The 17,297-nt window shown below is 39.0% G+C and overlaps 1 protein-coding gene and 1 pseudogene across 23 annotated transcripts in view; one reads left to right on the plus strand and one right to left on the minus strand.

Annotated features, from left to right (window-relative positions):
- TFDP2 (transcription factor Dp-2) overlaps nt 1-17,297 on the plus strand; it is a 195,080-nt gene that overhangs the window by 149,695 nt on the left and 28,088 nt on the right. For 22 of the 23 annotated variants that reach the window (XM_055569470.1, XM_055569469.1, XM_055569474.1 and 19 more), the window contains 2 exons: nt 909-1,030; nt 4,004-4,051. In XM_055569470.1, the coding sequence (XP_055425445.1) occupies nt 909-1,030; nt 4,004-4,051 (170 nt within the window). The remainder of the gene's footprint in view (nt 1-908; nt 1,031-4,003; nt 4,052-17,297) is intronic. The other variant, XM_055569479.1, reaches the window with a different exon arrangement.
- Nucleotides 10,099-12,111, minus strand: LOC129642914 (60S ribosomal protein L21-like; annotated as a pseudogene).

Consider the following 17,297-nt stretch of genomic DNA (forward strand, 5'->3'; position numbering starts at 1 on the left):
GTCCCTTTGTTCTCATGAGGCAGATTTCTGAATGCCTTGTTTAATAATCCTTGGCATATTGTGAGGATCAGAATTCCCCGCTGTCTGTCGGTATTTGTTGTGTTTTGTTTGACTATAGAATTAATTTATTAAAATAGTTTCCTAGTCATTTGTAAGTAGTACCGTCTCCCCAGCCCCACTAATCCTCCCATTCCCTGGAGCATGCCTTTATTTTATTTACTGTTTTGTGTGTGTGTGTGTGTGAAAATAGGGTTTTAGTAAAGTCCTTAATCTTAGTTCTATTCATTCCCTTTCTGGAATCGTCCATAAAAAATAGAAATTAAAGCCAAGATAATTTTACACAAAGGTTTATCACAGCATTATTTATAATAATGAATATTTGTAAAAATCTAATAATAAGGTTAATTAATCCACATGACAGAATGTTTTATGGTTTTTAAAATGTGTTTGAATAATATTTAATGATATGAGGAAATGCTCTTAAAAAAATAGATAAAACTGCATCTATATAAGAATGCAATCATATAATGTCTTTGCATATGTTTTGGACTGTGAAAATCTAATTTGCTGTTATCCCAGTTCTAGTTAATCAAGTTCAACTAAAATTAGTTTTCATAATTCTAAAGAAAGGTTTTCATTTTTCTGATTTTGAAAATGTTGTCAGTCGCCAGCTTAATCCTTCCCAATCGCTATTCAGTTGCTGAAATCCAAGGTGTACTTTGTATCAGTGTTGATGCTTGTGCTTCAGGATCTTAGAATATACAAGTGGGTCAAAGGGATTGCTTATATTCTAGATGATTGATATTAAGTACATTTTACATAATAAGGTTTCCTCCTTATAAACTTATTTTCTGCCTGTAGACTTGCCTTAACAACTAAGAATAGTTTTCCTTGTTTTGACTTTACAGATTATAAGCACACCACAGAGACTAACCAGTTCAGGAAGTGTTCTGATTGGGAGTCCATACACCCCTGCGCCAGCAATGGTTACTCAGACACACATAGCAGAAGCTGCTGGCTGGGTCCCAGGGTAAGAGTGGTACTGCACGTTACCATTTTTAAAAGCTTTTTTTTAAAGTTCTGATCTTTTTTGCTCACTGTCTTACCTTCTGTTCTTGTTTTATGGCTTTAAAAACTAGTATGTTTCCTTTAAGATCACCTGTTTATTTCATTTTATGTCCTAGCTATAAAATGGGCATCTAGGATATAGCCTCTGGATCTTGGTTCCCTGACTAGGGATTGAACCCTTGTCCTCTGCAGTGGAAGCGTAGAGTCTTAACCACTGGACCACTCATCCTGGAACAACCATTTTAAACAGAAAAAATAAAATAATAACTTGTAACTGAAACATCTTTCTTCAGTGCTGAAAGAAGACTGCTTTTTATGATTTGACTTTTAGCCACTTTGGAGATGTAAAAACTGCATTTTATATTGTTTTAACACACATAAGAAAGGAGTTATGTATATGTGTGTGTGTGCTTAGAATTTCCTCTTGAAACTAGCATTTTTGTTTCATTTAAAACCAGAAAAAGAAGGGGAAAAAAGAGACCAAAATATATTAAAACTTTCATTGAGTTTTATCTTGGTTCTTTTAAAACACTGGGAAGTTAAATCAGTGTCCCTGCTTCGTTACTCATTTGCCACTTTTAATATCGGATCTCTGCATGTTCCATCTTTCCCCTCCTTATCATCTTAGCATCTCATCCCTCCGTAAAAGGAAATAGTAAAATAAGTGACTGAAAATTTTATTTTGTCCCTTTAGAAATTATTTCCAACATGGCATACCACACTGGTGGTTCTGTCATTGACTTAAAGTTGTGAGTTCTAATAAGCAAACAGTAAATCTTGGTTCAGTAAGAATCTCCTTTTTTCAAGCATATTAAAGAAATGAATGAAATAACAGTCCTGGCAGAGTGCTTTAAGGTACACACACACACACACACACACACACACACACGAGGCAAAAGAGTTTTGTGTGTGTGTATGTGCTGCTGCTGCTGCTGCTAAGTCGCTTCAGTCGTGTCCGACTGTGCGACCCCATGGACGGAAGCCCACCAGGCTCCCCCGTCCTTGGGATTCTCCAGGCAAGAACACTGGAGTGGGTTGCCATTTCCTTCTCCAATGCATGAAAAGTGAAAGTGAAGTCGCTCAATCATGTCCTACTCTTAGCGACCCCATGGACTGCAGCCTACCGGCTCCTCCATCCATGGGATTTTCCAGGCAAGAGTACTGGAGTGGGGTGCCATTGCCTTCTCCAGTATGTGCTTAGTTGTGTCCAACTCTTTGTGACCCTGTGGACTGTAGCCTGCCATGCTCTTCTGTCCATGGAATTCTCCAGGCAAGAATACAGGAGTGGGTTGCCATTTACTTCTCCAGGGGATATTCCATACCCATCGCATCTCTGCATTGGCAGGCAGATTCTTTACCCCTAGCACCACTTGAGACATCGCTTCATATGTATACATAACGTCTTTTCCATTATCAAGTAAGATGAAGCGACAGAATCACCTGTAATTCAATGGCCTTTCATTCAGTTCAGCCACCCAGTCGTATCCAACTCTTTGCGACCCCATGGACTGCAGCACACTGCAGCTTCCTTGTCCGTCACCAACTCCTGGAGCTTGCTCAAACTCACGTTCATCAAGTCAGCGATGCCATCCAGCCATCTCATCTTCTGGCGTCCCCTTCTCCTGCCTTCAGTCTTTACCAGCATCAGGGTCTTTTCCAGTGAGTCAGTTCTTTGTATCAGGTGGTCTGAGTATTGGAGTTTCAGCTTCAGCATCAGTCCTTCCAATTAATATTCAGGACTGATTTCCTTCAGAATTGACTGATTTGATCTCCGTGCAGTCCAAGGGACTCTCAAGAGTCTTCCAACACCATAGTTCAAAAGCATCAATTCTTCAGCACTCAGCTTTCTTTATAGTCCAACTTTCACATCTCTACATAACTGCTGGAAAAACCATAGCTTTGACTAGATGGACCTTGGTTGGCAAAGTAATGTCTATGCTGTCTAGGTTGGTCATAACTTTCTCCCAAGGAGCAAGCATCTTTGAATTTAATGGCTGCAGTCACCATCTGCAGTGATTTTGGAGCCCAAGAAAAGAAAGTCCATCACTGTTTACATTGTTTCCCCATCTGTTTTCCATGAAGTGATGGGATCACATGCCATGATCTTCGTTTTTTGAATGTTGAGTTTTAAGCTAGCTTTTTCACTCTCCTCTTTGACTTTCATCAAGAGGCTCTTTATTCCATCCTTAACAATAGCATGTTAAGTCCATAATATCATGTTAAGTCCATAATAATAGCAATACCATGACCTTCATTCAGTCCTTAACAATATCCTCATATAGATCTGCAAGTTAGGTTGCAGTTTTTCGTACCCTTGGAAGGTAATTTAATGAGAGCCAAGTCTCTGCCCGTAGTGCTGGCCTGCTTTGGAGATGAGCAGGGTTTGGTGTTCTCAATAACTGGCTGTGCCTTATACTGCATGTAGTATGATTGTCTAATGTTTTTAAGAACCAGTCTTCCAGAGTGAATAAAACTTTGCTGTGCCTTCTCGTTTATTGTTTCATTGGTAGACACACAAGTCATGTCTGACTCTTAGTGACTCCGTATACTGCGGCCCACCAGGCTCCTTTCTCCCTGGGATTCTCCAGGCAAGAATACTGGAGTGGGTTGCCATTTCCTTCTCCAGGGGAATCTTTCACCCAGGGATCGAACCTGTGTCTCCTGCAGGAAAGCTCTTCTCATTTATAAATTAGTAGTATTTCTTCCTGGAGATTGGTTAAGCTCATTTCAAACCTATGACTCTTGTGATTTCTTGGGTCCAGTGACAAAATTTAAGTTCTGATTTTATGTACATATCTTTTGTAATTGTTAGTTTTTTGTTTGGATATATATTCAGTGTGGAATTAGATAAGTTAAAATAAATTATTCATGAAGTAAAGTTCCTTATGCATTTTCATGGTTTTTTTTTTTGTTTTTTTGTTTTTTTTCTTTTCAGTGATAGAAAACGGGCTAGAGAATTTATAGACTCTGATTTTTCAGAAAGGTGAGTAAAAGTTTTAAGTAATTTGTTCAAGCAATTCTACTGCATAGAGAGGGGTTTAGCACCCAGACTCTTAAGTAATGAGATGTTTTTCTTCATACAACTTTAATTTCATTAAGTTTCACCTGTTATTTCATTCCACATTGAGTATTCTGCTTCACTCATCATTGCATAAGTGTATTATTTTTATGTAGTTTTAAAAGATACTATTCTGCGGGTGGATTGGCTCTTGGCAGTATGCCATTTAGCACACGCCCTCCTTTGGGGAGATGAACTATTCTGCTAAAGTGACTATTCTTGATTACCTCAAAATACACAAAGTTTAAAAACAAGTTTTATTGAACACATTTAAAGATAATAGTAAATCCTCACTTCTTTTTTTTTAACCTTCCAGTTCTATTGAGATATAATTAACATACAGCCCTGTATAAGTTTAAGGTAATACAGCACAATAATTCAATTTGTTAATACATACATCATGAAGCAGTTATCACAGTAAGTTTAGTGAACCATCTCATATAGATATAAAATAAAAGAAATAAGTAAACATTTTTCTTGTGACATGAACTCTTAGGATTTATTCTCTTAGCAACTTTCATATATAACATACAGGGCTTCCCAGGTGGCGCAGTTGGTAAAGAAGCCACCTGCCAGTGCAGGAGACACACAGCGCGAGGGTTTGATCCCTGGGTCGGGAAGATCCCCTGGAGGAGGAAATGGCACCCCACTCCAGTACTCTTGCCTGGAAAATCCCATGGATTGAAGAACCTGGTGGGCTACAGTCCGTGGGATCACTAAGAGTTGGACATGACTGAGCGCACATACACGCACACACATATGAAACACAGCAGTGCTCATTTACCATGTCGTACGTTACGTCTCCTTTCTTAAATAATACAGTGTAGAGTAATCTTGCCTTAGACTGTTAGGACAGTGATTCTCAGTTCTAGGTGTGCAGCAGAATCACCTATGGCCTGTTGAATAAACTATAATTGCTTACTAAATCAGAAACTCCAGGATTGAAAACTTACACTTTAGGATCATTTGAACTCAGTATTTCACCCAAGTCACTATACTAAGTATCATATTAATGTCACATTATACTAAAATAAAATATAATCTCAGAGGCTGTTTAGATAAAACCTTGCCAGCAACGCTTTCTAGATTGATTCTGAGTTTTTTTAATTGCTGTTTTTCAACGATGTTTTAGTCTCCTTTCTCCTGTTGGGTCATCTGCTTTCAACACAGCTTTCTGTCTTTTCCAGTTTCTAGTTGCTACCTCAGATTTGCTGTACACTGAGAAACTACTCGGCCAGGTGTTTTAGAATCTCATCTAAAATGAAAGTGAACGGGCCCCGAAGTGAAGCCTTGAGGGTGTATTTAAAAATGTTTGTTTTCTTGCATGACACGAGCTCTGCTTTAGTTCCTTGCTGACCTTTGTTGTTCTCAGATCTTAACTGTTTTGAACAGATAAAATCATATCTGAGAAGCTGCTGTATTACATAGAACTATATGGTGAGATGGTCTTTTCTCTCTAATGGGAATTCATTTTTCCAGCTCATACTGTTTCTTCTTCATGTTTATCCTGGGAAAGAGCAGCAGTACAACTTTTTAACCGTGTATTTGGCAGTGTTTAAGGCCTTAAAATGAAACTGTTCACTTGTTATGATTGACATCACCTGACTATGCAAATAATACAGAAAAGCAAGATTCTTTTTATTCTTCTAAGAGAGAAAACTCTAGAGATAGCATATAGAAGTGCCAGATTAGGTTTGTTGGTCTAGCCATTGACTTGACTTTGCTTTTCTGCATTTGCTTCATTGGCCTTTTTTCCTAGTGCTTTCTATTACTATCCTTTTATTCTTTAATATAACTTTTCTGTATTGAATCCCATCCCCCCTCCCTAACCAAACCACCAAAATGACTACATGTGGTTTTCTTCTTGTGTTATTGTTCTTACACATGTTCTTTTCCTCCAGATTAATGTGTTTTTCTGTAATGCTGTAAAAAGTCTTGGGTTCCCTTTTCCCCAGTGCTAAGGTTCAAAAAGCCAGCTCTCAACCACAAACTAATCTTCTTCACTTCTTTATTGTCTCTCTAGTGATTTAATATCTCTATAGTGATTAAATATAGTAAGTATTTTTGTTAGTGTTCCTTGGGGACATAGATTTATATATATAATACACATGCATACTCCCACATAGATACATACTATATAAGGTTTCTATCCTCATCTTAACCACTTGGCAGTACAACTTGAAGTATGTTTTACACAGCTCTTCCTTTGTTGAGTTCCTTTGCAAGACCAAGTCACTTTCTGAAGAAATCTTGTTGGTGGGTAAAGGATCCGTTGAGGGATTCTCGTTAGTTTTTTCTTTGTGTTCCAATCCACTGAACTCTTTGCAAAGAGCTTGTGGAAATTGCTTTGAAAGCCCCCTTTCTGGTCTCGCCTGGAATTTTGATCCTGAAAGATGTTTGTTCCCTTTTATCTTTCTTCCTTTGGACAGTCAGGTGGTGTCTTGCAAATACATCTCTTCCAAATGGGAAGTGTCCTATGTGAGAGTTCCCTGGGGGGAAGAAAGGTCCTGGGTGTTTGACAGGCAGCAGCAATATCCTCCATGTGTTTCCTTTATTCCTGTCTTAAAGGAATAGGATTTAGCACAGTGGTGTTTTTCCTCTTCCTTTGTGCTCATATATTTTATTCTGTTGGAATATAGTTAAAACTTTAAACTCAGTCGTGTCTGACTCTTTGCGACCCCATGGACTGTAGCCTACAAGGCTCCTCTGTCCATGGAATTTTCCAGGCAAGAGTACTGGAGTGGGTTGCCATTTCCTTCTCCAAATTTAAACTATAATAAGCTAATAATAAAAATCAATATAATTAATATCTGTACTGCTTTGACGATGTTTATGAAGTTGTCTATTTATTCAACAAGTGTTTTGAATATCTGCTAAGTGTTGGTAAGTTCTAGGCATGGATGAGAATAATAAGCAAGATAGAAAAGTCCCTGCCCTTGAAGAGCTAATATTTGGGGAGGAGGTGCAATAAAGAAGTAAGATAACTAGATTGTGATGGGTGGTATGCAAAGAACTAAGAAGGATGATTTGTAGATAATTGGAAGGGTGGTGGCTACCTTAGAAATTCCTCTCTAAGGGGTGATGTTTGAATACAAGGAAGACAGGCTAGTTCCTTGAGGAGCTTGGGATTCTAGGCACAGGGAATGGCAAATGCAGGGCTCCTAAGTGAGGAACCAGGTTGTGATCCTCAGGGAAGCACAGTGGCTTGAGATCATGAGCAAGTCAGAGAGAGAGATGAGATGAGGATGGAGAGGTAGACACAGGTCAGAGTATGAAAGGCCTTGTAGGTCATGGTAGAGAATTTGGTTTTTATTCTAAACAGGATTTTAAGTAGGGGAGTAATGTAATCCGATTTATAATGACTGCTGAGAAGGATCTGGACTCTAAGGAGATAAGAGCAAAAGTGGAGAAATCAGTTAGAGGGCAGGAGGCAGTGACCTGACAGTGGAGATGGGAAAAAATGGGTAAATTTTTCAGTTTGGAAACAGAATTTATTGATAGATTAAATGAAGGAAAGAGAGAAATAAAGGATGACTTGATTTTTTGCAGTGAGAGCTAGGTGAATACTGGTGCCATTAGCATTTACTGTAGTTAGGAATAGGTTTGGGGAGGAATTGAGTTTTGTTCTGGACACATGAAGTTTGAGAGGTTTTTCAGTTTTCTATGTGATGTATCTGTAGTATCAATTAGTGTATCAGTAGTATCCTCAGCTTGGATGAGGCCCACCCAGGCCTGGATGACATCATGCAAGGTGGAGAGTGGAGATCTGTGAATAATAAACATTTCTTTCCCATTTCCCCTCTCCCTCACACAGTGGATGTAAATACACAGGAAAATGGGATTTGGGTTGGATTTTTTCCCCTAAATTATGTTACTAAATTACTTTGCTGATTTAAATATTCTGGTTAACTTACTTTAATGAGAAAGGAAGTTTTTATTGTATATTGTATATAATTTCTTGTTTAAATGGGACACATTTATTAGTTTACACCTGGAATATAATGTTATACTACAGATTCTAGTTTCATATTACTTTTGTAGATAAATATAAATTATTGTGGCAAAATATAAAAAGACAGTGATTGTTGATTCTAGTTAAGTGCATAGAAAGATAAATACTCTTGGAAATAGTTCTTTTAAATACCTCAAATGAAATGTGAATATGAAATTATGAAGACCTCAAATAAAAAATAAAACTTGCTTTTCAAACTGTGCTAGGTTGGTAGTTTTATTTTCTTAAATATTAAAAACATGTTTAATTTGGTAGTTCGATTTTATTTGGCAAGAAATGCTTCCTACTGATTCTTTTTTTTTTTTTTTTTTTTTTTTAAGAGACTAATAGAGATGATAGTGTTTACAGCCTGTGACCAAATTTTCATGTTATTTGGAAAGAGGGTTTGGGTGGTTCAGAGAGCTCAGGTTTGAGAAAATGTGTAAACTCTTCTTTTTAAGAGTTCAAGGTAATTCCCTGGTGGCCCAGCAGTTAGGGCTGTGTACTCTCAACTGTCAAGGGCCTGGGCGTGATCTTTGGTTGGGAAACTAAAATCTCAAAAGCTGTACAGCACAGCCAAAAATAAATAAAATTGGCCCACTTAAAAAGAAAAATTTAGATAGGGAGCTTCTAGTTTGAGATGATGGGTTGAATAGCCATTTTTAATCTCTAACTCGTAAGTTCCTGTTGAAAAAAAAAAGGAAATCTCTTAAATTGCCATCAAACATGATTGAGGTATAGGGTTCTCCAAGGATTAGGAGATGAAGGCTGGTGTGATTATAAAGATGACAAGTGAAAGTGGACAAACCCATGTCCCAAAATACGCATGGGAGAAGTCAGATTGGGAGACGGAAGCTATTTTCCCTTGCACTGACTTGGTGAGGTCCCAGGCCCAGAGTTGAGAGGTATAAAAAGTGAGAATCAATTGGTGGGGGAAGGATTGAGGACAATGAAATGACGCCTATCCAAGGAGCACCTGGGCCAGTGGAACCTTCTCAACGCTCCAGATGGCCTGTATCTACCACCCTGTCTCCACACATAGAAGTTACATGTTGTGGCATAAATTATACTTCCTTCCTTTTTATTGCCTTCCTTCCTTTTTATGTACAATATAACATTGTATGGATATATCACATTTTTCCTGTATTTGTTCATTAATGATGGACATTTGAGTTGTTTCTCCATTTTTACTTCCCTTGTGGCTCAGATGGTAAAAGCATCTGCCTACAATGCAGGAGACCCGGATTCGATCCTGGGTCCGGAAGATCCGCTGGAGAAGGAAATGGCAACTCACCCATTTCCAGTACTCTTGCTTGGAAAATCCCATAGATGGAGGAGCCTGGTAGGCTACAGTCCATGGGGTCGCAAAGAGTCGTACGCAACTGAGTGACTTCGCTTTCACTTTCTATTTTGGCTGTTATAAATGCTGCTGTGAACACATGGGAACGAACAAATCAGTTCTCATTTCTCTTGGATGTATACCTAGGAATAAAATTACCTATGGCAATTCTTTCTTTAGCTTTTTGAGTAACTATCAGTTACATTCCCATCAACAAAGGTTATAATGTCTCCAGCTCCTTACCAACATTTCCTATCCATCTCTTTTTATTTTAGCCATCCTTATGAATGTGAAGTGTATCTCATTTTGGTTTTAATTTGCAGTTCATAGTGGTTGATGATGTTAAGCATTTTTTCAAGTGTTTATTGGCTGTTTGTATATCTTTTTATTTTCCTAGTACAAATATTTTATGAATAATTTCTGGCAGTTTCTAACCACTGGAATTATATTGCACAATAAACGACATCACATTTTCCAGGAAGAAAAAAAAAACACTAAGTCTGAATAGTAATGACATCACCCACTGAATTGGGGCAGTTAAAATTTGCTTCAAATATTTCTTTGCGGGAAGGGACACCACACTTTCACTCAGTTAAGAGAAATATATTTAGAGTCTGGAGATCTTTTGTGGGTTTTTGTTTTTTAAAATCGAGTGGGTTCTGGCAGCCCTGGCCCTCTCCCATCAGTTCTCAGAAAGTATGCCTTTCTGGGTGGAGCAGGCTGGTGCATCAGTTGATCCCAAGTACCTTTTTCGACTTTTTTCTTTTTCTCATCATTTTCCTTCACATGTTTCTGGAAGCTCTCTCGGCTTTTAGAGTGCTTAATTTGCTCCATGTGTACAATCATTCTTTGGGCAGGCATCTTTCCCGTAACTTGTTTGTTTACGACAACGGCAACAACATGCTGGATGACATGGTAGACTCTTCCAGTGTTGCCATGGTAGCATTTGTGGGGAATTGCTTTGTGAACAGTGCCCATTCCTTTGATGTCTACAATGTCATGTTTCTTGTAGAGTCTCATGTTTGTGGCCAAAGGAACAACTCCATGTTTTCTAAAAAGCCTAGAGAACACAGAGCAGGTGCCGCTCGTCTTTCCTTTATGTTGGTCATTTTGGCAAATTGCTAGAAGATGGCATCCCAGCTTAAAGGAAGGCTAAGTATCTTCTTTGAAGAACTTGATTGAGATCTTTTGGTTTGTTGTTGGCGGTGCTGGTTTTGTTATTGAGTCATAAGAATTCTTTATGGGTTATAGATACAAGACTGTTGTCGGATACATGGTTTGCAAAAAGTTCTCCTGATCTCTGCATTGATTTTTCACCTGCAGGAAGCACAGAACTTTAAAAATTTGACTGTGTTTATCTTGTTTATATTTTCTTGTGGTACTTATGTTTTGGGTATCATATCTTACTTTAAGAATTGCCAAATCCCAAGATCACAAAGACTTAACACCAATATTTTTAACAGTTTTATGGATTTTGCTCTTACATTTAGATCTTTGACCCATTTTGAGTTCATTTTTGTAGCCTGTGGCATTTTAAAGTTTGTTTAATATAACCCAAAAGCATATAGAAGATCTGTGAAAATGTAGACATTTTTTTATAACATTTTTTCAACCATTTAAATTTCTAAAATAAGCCTGGTTTTAAGTTTATTATTTTATAAATTATTAGCTAAATTTAAAAAGTACACTCTGTATTATTTGTTCTTAACCCTCATTTTGTGATGAGGAATCAAGCATTCCTGAACTATTTTTGTCAAGAAAAGGCAAGTCTTCTCTGAATGTGGTAGCAGTAATAATAGTAAGCCAAATGTGACAATGAAAGTAATTTAAAGAATGAAGAACAAGAAAGTTTGTTTTGCTCAGAAGCATGATCCTTTGTATACTGAGTTTGGTTTTTTGGAAATAATTACAAAATGCGGGAAACCTCAGCATCTTATTTTATAGATACATAAAAGCCATCAGCCCTTAACATAAAAGACAACAAAACATAAATTCAAAACCAAAACAACAAAAAACCACTGAGAAAATAAATTAATAAATTCAAAACATACAAACAGACAAAAAAACACTGAGAAAATTCATTATTGTGCGTCTATCACCACTCTCCATCTCCAGAACTTCTCCACCATCCCCTACTAGAAACCCATACCTATTAAGCAACATCTCTTCAGTCTCGCCTCTTGCAGTCTCTGGTAACCATAGTTTTACTTTCTGTCTCCATAAATTTGACAATTCTAGGTAGCTCATATAAAAGAAATCATATGATATTTGCCCTTTGTGTCTGGCTTATTTCACTTACCATGTCTTCAGAGTTTATTCATATTGTAACATCTCTCAGAATTTCGTTTTTTTAAAAGCTGAATAGTGTTCTGTTCTGTGCACATGCCACATTTTCTGCTTATTCAGTCATCTGCTGATGGACATTTAGGTTTCCACCATTTGACTATTATGAATGTTGCTGGAATGGGTGTGGGTGTACGAACATCTGTTTGAGTCCCCTGCTTGAAATTTCTTTGGACATACACCCTGAAGGGGAATTGCCGGATCACATGGTGATTGTATGCTTGTTTTTGTGGAACCACTGTAGTATTTTCTGTAGTGACGGCGCCGCTTTACGTTCCCACCAGTGGTGCACGAAGGGTCCAGTTTTTCCATGTCCTCCCAATGCTTATTGGCTGGGGTTTTCTTTGTTTGTTTTGTTTAATTAAAATCAGAGCCTGGTGGGCTGCAGTCCATGGGGTCGCTAAGAGTCGGACACGACTGAGCGACTTCACTTTCACTTTTCTCTTTCATGCATTGGAGAAGGAAATGGCAACCCACTCTGGTGTTCCTGCCTGGAGAATCCCAGGGACGGTGGAGCCTGGTGGGCTGCCGTCTATGGGGTCGCACCGAGTCGGACACGACTGAAGCGACTTAACATAACATAATGTGTGTGAATGATATCTCATTGTGGTTTTGTTCTGCATTTCCCTGATGATTAGTGATATTGAACATCTTTTCATGTACTTATTGGCCATTTGTATATCTTCTTGGAAGAAATGTCTACTCAAGTCTTTTGTCCATTTTGAGTTGTTTTTTATTGTTGTTGTTAAGTTCTTCATCTAGCCTTTAACTTGTAAAATCCTTTTACTGGAGGCATTGTACACTTAACTTTGAAAAAAGTGGTTTACAAATTTGGTTGTAGGACCAAGTCCCCTATCTGTGTACTGCAGGGATCAGCTATTCTAAATTCTGTTGAATTTGATGTAAACATTGATGGGTTTGGCATGATGATCCACCAGCTTTCCAAAGATGAGGCTTCATTTCTTGATTCAGCCACTGTTGAATTGTATCCTTTGGTTGTATTGCTTATGAAACTTCATTTAGTATGCTAATCTGTAGGTCCATCCATGTTGCTGCAGATGTCATCATTTCATTCTTTTTCATTACTAGTTATATTCTGTGAGAGATTATGAGAGCCTGAACTAGGGTCATGGGAAGAGAGAGAAGACACTGAATTCAAGAGCTCTTTAAGACAAGACTTAGATTACATTTGATAGAATTTGATTAGATAGAAAGGAGGATTAGGATGAATCTGTTGTTTCTGTTTCAGGCAGTTGGGTGAATGTGATCACTCATTTAGATGAGAACTGCAGGAGGATCAGAAGTTACCTATTGGCACGTTGAGTTCCCTGTTGTATTTTTAATATGTTATTGTGATGTATAAGGACCCCTACCTAGGATCACATTGATATTTCCAGTTCTGATCTTATTAAACTTCTTCTCTACTATATCTCAATCTGCTTTTTTCCATATCAAGAATCCTGATTTTTAAGGACATTGAGGATGAAAAAGACAATAGAATTAGTGTATATGGTAATTACTCATTGACTTTATCCCAAATTACATGCTTCAGTTCAGTTCAGTTCAGTTCAGTCGCTCAGTCGTGTCCGACTCTTTGCGACCCCATGAATCCCAGCATGCCAGGCCTCCCTGTCCATCATCAACTCCCGGAGTTCACTCAGACTCATGTCCATCGAGTCAGTGATGCCATCCAGCCATCTCATCCTCTGTCGTCCCCTTCTCCTCCTGCCCCCAATCCCTCCCAGCATCAGACTCTTTTCCAATGAGTCAACTCTTCGCATGAAGTGGCCAAAGTACTGGAGTTTCAGCTTTAGCATCATTCCTTCCAAAGAAATCCCAGGGCTGATCTCCTTCAGAATGGACTGGTTGGATCTCCTTGCAGTCCAAGGGACTCTCAAGAGTCTTCTCCAACACCACAGTTCAAAAGCATCAATTCTTCGGTGCTCAGCCTTCTTCACAGTCCAACTCTCACATCCATACATGACCACAGGAAAAACCATAGCCTTGACTAGCCGGACCTTTGTTGGCAAAGTAATGTCTCTGCTTTTGAATATGCTAACTAGGTTGGACATAACTTTTCTTCCAAGGAGTAAGCATCTCTTAATTTCATGGCTACAGTCACCATCTGCAGTGATTTTGGAGCCCCAAAAAATAAAGTCTGTCACTGTTTCCCCCTCTATTTCCCATGAAGTGATGGGACCAGATGCCACTGTTTCCACTGTTGCCCCCTCTATTTCTCATGAAGTGATGGGACCGGATGCCATGATCTTAGTTTTCTGAATGTTGAGCTTTAAGCCAACTTTTTCACTCTCCTCTTTCACTTTCATCCGGAGAAGGCAATGGCACCCACTCCAGTATTCTTGCCTGGAAAATCCCATGGATGGAAGAGCCTGGTAGGCTGCAGTCCATGGGGTCGCTAAGAGTCGGATACGACTGAGCAACTTCACTTTCCCTTTTCACTTTCATGCATTGGAGAAGGAAATGGCACCCCACTCCAGTGTCCTTGCCTGGAGAATGCCAGGGACGGGGGAGCCAGGTGGGCTGCCGTCTATGGGGTCGCACAGAGTCGGACACGACTGAAGCGACTTAGCAGCAGCAGTAGCAGCATCTGCCTGTCTGAGGTTATTGATATTTCTCCCAGCAATCTTGATTCCAGCTTGTGTTTCTTCCAGTCCAGCGTTTCTCATGATGTACTCTGCATGTAAATTAAATAAGCAGGGTGACAATATACAGCCTTGATGAACTCCTTTTCCTATTTGGAACCAGTCTGTTGTTCCATGTCCAGTTCTAACCGTTGCTTCCTGACCTGCGTACAGATTTCTCAAGAGGCAGGTCAGGTGGTCTGGTATTCCCATCTCTTGAAGAATTTTCCACAGTTGATTGTGATCCACACAGTCAAAGGCTTTGGCATACTCAATAAAGCAGAAATAGATGTTTTTCTGGAGCTCTCTTACTTTTTCGATGATCCAGCGGATGTTGGCAATGTGATCTCTGGTTCCTCTGCCTTTTCTAAAACCAGCTTGAACATCTGGAAGTTCACGGTTCACGTATTGCTGTAGCCTGGCTTGGAGAATTTTGAGCATTACTTTACCAGCATGTGAGATGAGTGCAATTGTGCGGTAGTTTGAGCATTCTTTGGCATTGCCTTTCTTTGGGATTGGAATGAAAACTGACCTTTTCCAGTCCTGTGGCCACTGCTGAGTTTTCCAAATTTGTTGGCATTTTGAGTGCAGCACTTTCACAGCATCATCTTTCAGGATTTGAAAGAGCTCAACTGGAATTCCATATCCTCCACAAGCTTTATTCGTAGTAATGCTTTCTAAGGCCCACTTGACTTCACATTCCAGGATGTCTGGCTCTAGGTCAGTGATCACACCATCGTGATTATCTGGGTCGTGAAGATCTTTTTTGTACAGTTCTTCTGTGTATTCTTGCCACCTCTTCTTAATATCTTCTGCTTCTGTTAGGTCCATACCATCTCTGTCCTTTATCGAGCCCATCTTTGCATGAAATGTTCCCTTGATATCTCTAATTTTCTTGAAGAGATCTCTAGTCTTTCCCATTTTGTTGTTTTCCTCTATTTCTTTGCATTGATCATGCTTAATAGTCCCAAATAATAATAATAATAATAACATAAGCTAATGTGACTGTGCATACTAAGTTACTTCAGTCATGTCCAGCTCTTTGCAAAGGTATGGACAGTAGCCTGCCAGCTCCTCTGCCCGTGGGATTCTCCAGGCAGGAATACTGGAGTGGGTTGCCATGTCCTCCTCCAAGGGATCTTCCTGATTCTCAGGGTATCTTTCTGATCAGGCTTCGAACCCTCATTTCTTAAGTTTCCTGCATTGGCAGACAGGTTCTTTACCAGCACCACCTGGAAGCACTGAAAACATTAAAAAATTGTCTGTATATGTTCTCTCCATTCTTTTCTCATTTTTCTAATAATCATAGGTAATAGTCCTACAGTGTTGAAGCATACACCTGTTTATACCCTATACTATATGCCTCTTAGCGCTCACTTAATCTTAACATCTACAGTTAACTAGACATAAATTTCTCACAAGACCTTTCTGTCAGTGTTTCTCTAATCGTTTTGACTGTCTCAGTCAGTTTTGCTGAATATAAAGATTCTTGGCTCATACTTTGTTGGAGTTTCTTAAATGTCTTAATTTTCTTCTAATGTAACAGCTTGCTCTTGGAAAATCTGATACTCTTTTTTTTTTTTTCTTCTAAATGTCTAAATAATTTTTTTTCTTTGAAATCCAGCAGTTTTACTAGAATCTTTTGGTCTTGTCATTCTGGGTTGATACAGTCTCTTTTCTTTTATTTCATAAACATTTTCTTGACTTAACAGCACTTAGTGTTTATTCTGTTCCCGTGCCTTGATTTTCTTCTTCGGAAACTCTTATTGTCCATATATTCTTTGCCTGCCTTCAGTGTTTTTCATTTGCTCTTGAATATTAATTGTGGGAGTCACATGGGCTAGATTGTTGCAACCTCCTCAGTCTTTATTTCAGCCTCCTGCACTCAGCTGGTATTGAAGAGGGCAAAACTTCTCATTTCAGCTGCTGCTCTCAAATTGGCCTGTTCTTTCTAGCAAATTCTTGTTAGTTCCATTAAGTGCCGCTCCACTGAGTATTTATTTTTCTACCAACACAGACACTGCTGTGTAAGCCTTTGGCCCCGGTTTGTAATCTGGGGTTGGTTGAAGATACCTTGTCAGCTAGTTTTGTTGTAAACGTTGTCAAGGGGTTCAGGCTTTGCTGTTTGCTTGCTCTGTTTTTGTATGGGGATTTGGAGAGTTTGAGAACTATGCTGCTGTTGCTGTCTTTCCGCACTCTCCTGTAACTGGGGTGTGTATGTGTGTGTGTGTTTACAGTCTATATGAATCAGAATTTAAATAAATTGTTAAATCTTTTATAATCTGTAGATTTTCCCTCTGTATTTTTCTCACTTTTTCCCTTCCAAATTATTAGTTGAAGAAACCACATTATATGTCCTGAAGAAAAATTCTAAAGATTTTGCTTTTCGCATCTCTCTTTTTTTAAATTAATTGATTGATTGATTTTTGGCTGCTGCTGGGCTTCAGTAGTCACAGCAAGGCACACGGGGCCAGCCACTCTGAGGCATGTGGGATCTTCCCTTACCAGAGATAGAACCCATGTCCCCTGCATTGGCAGGCACTCTCAACCCCTGGGCCACCAGGGAAGTCCCATAGCATCTCTTTAGTATAGTTTAACACTTTCTTCTGTCTTCAGTGTTTCCTTTAAACTGGTAGGTGGATCTTGTGTCTTGATCATGTTCAGGTTCCATGATCGGTTGTACACTTGAAAAACAACTGAATGAGCCAGGTCAAGGAAAGCAAATAATACAGGATCAGAAGCCTGAAGTGAGAAACTCTAGTTGCAAAGCTGACGTTGAAAAACAGGCAAATCATAGAAACAGAAAGTAAAACATGGTTGCCAAGGGCTTGAGGACAGGGAGGTGGGGAGTGGCTG

The sequence above is a fragment of the Bubalus kerabau genome, chromosome 2 (genome assembly GCF_029407905.1).
Source record: "Bubalus kerabau isolate K-KA32 ecotype Philippines breed swamp buffalo chromosome 2, PCC_UOA_SB_1v2, whole genome shotgun sequence".
Taxonomy (NCBI): Eukaryota; Metazoa; Chordata; class Mammalia; order Artiodactyla; family Bovidae; genus Bubalus; species Bubalus kerabau.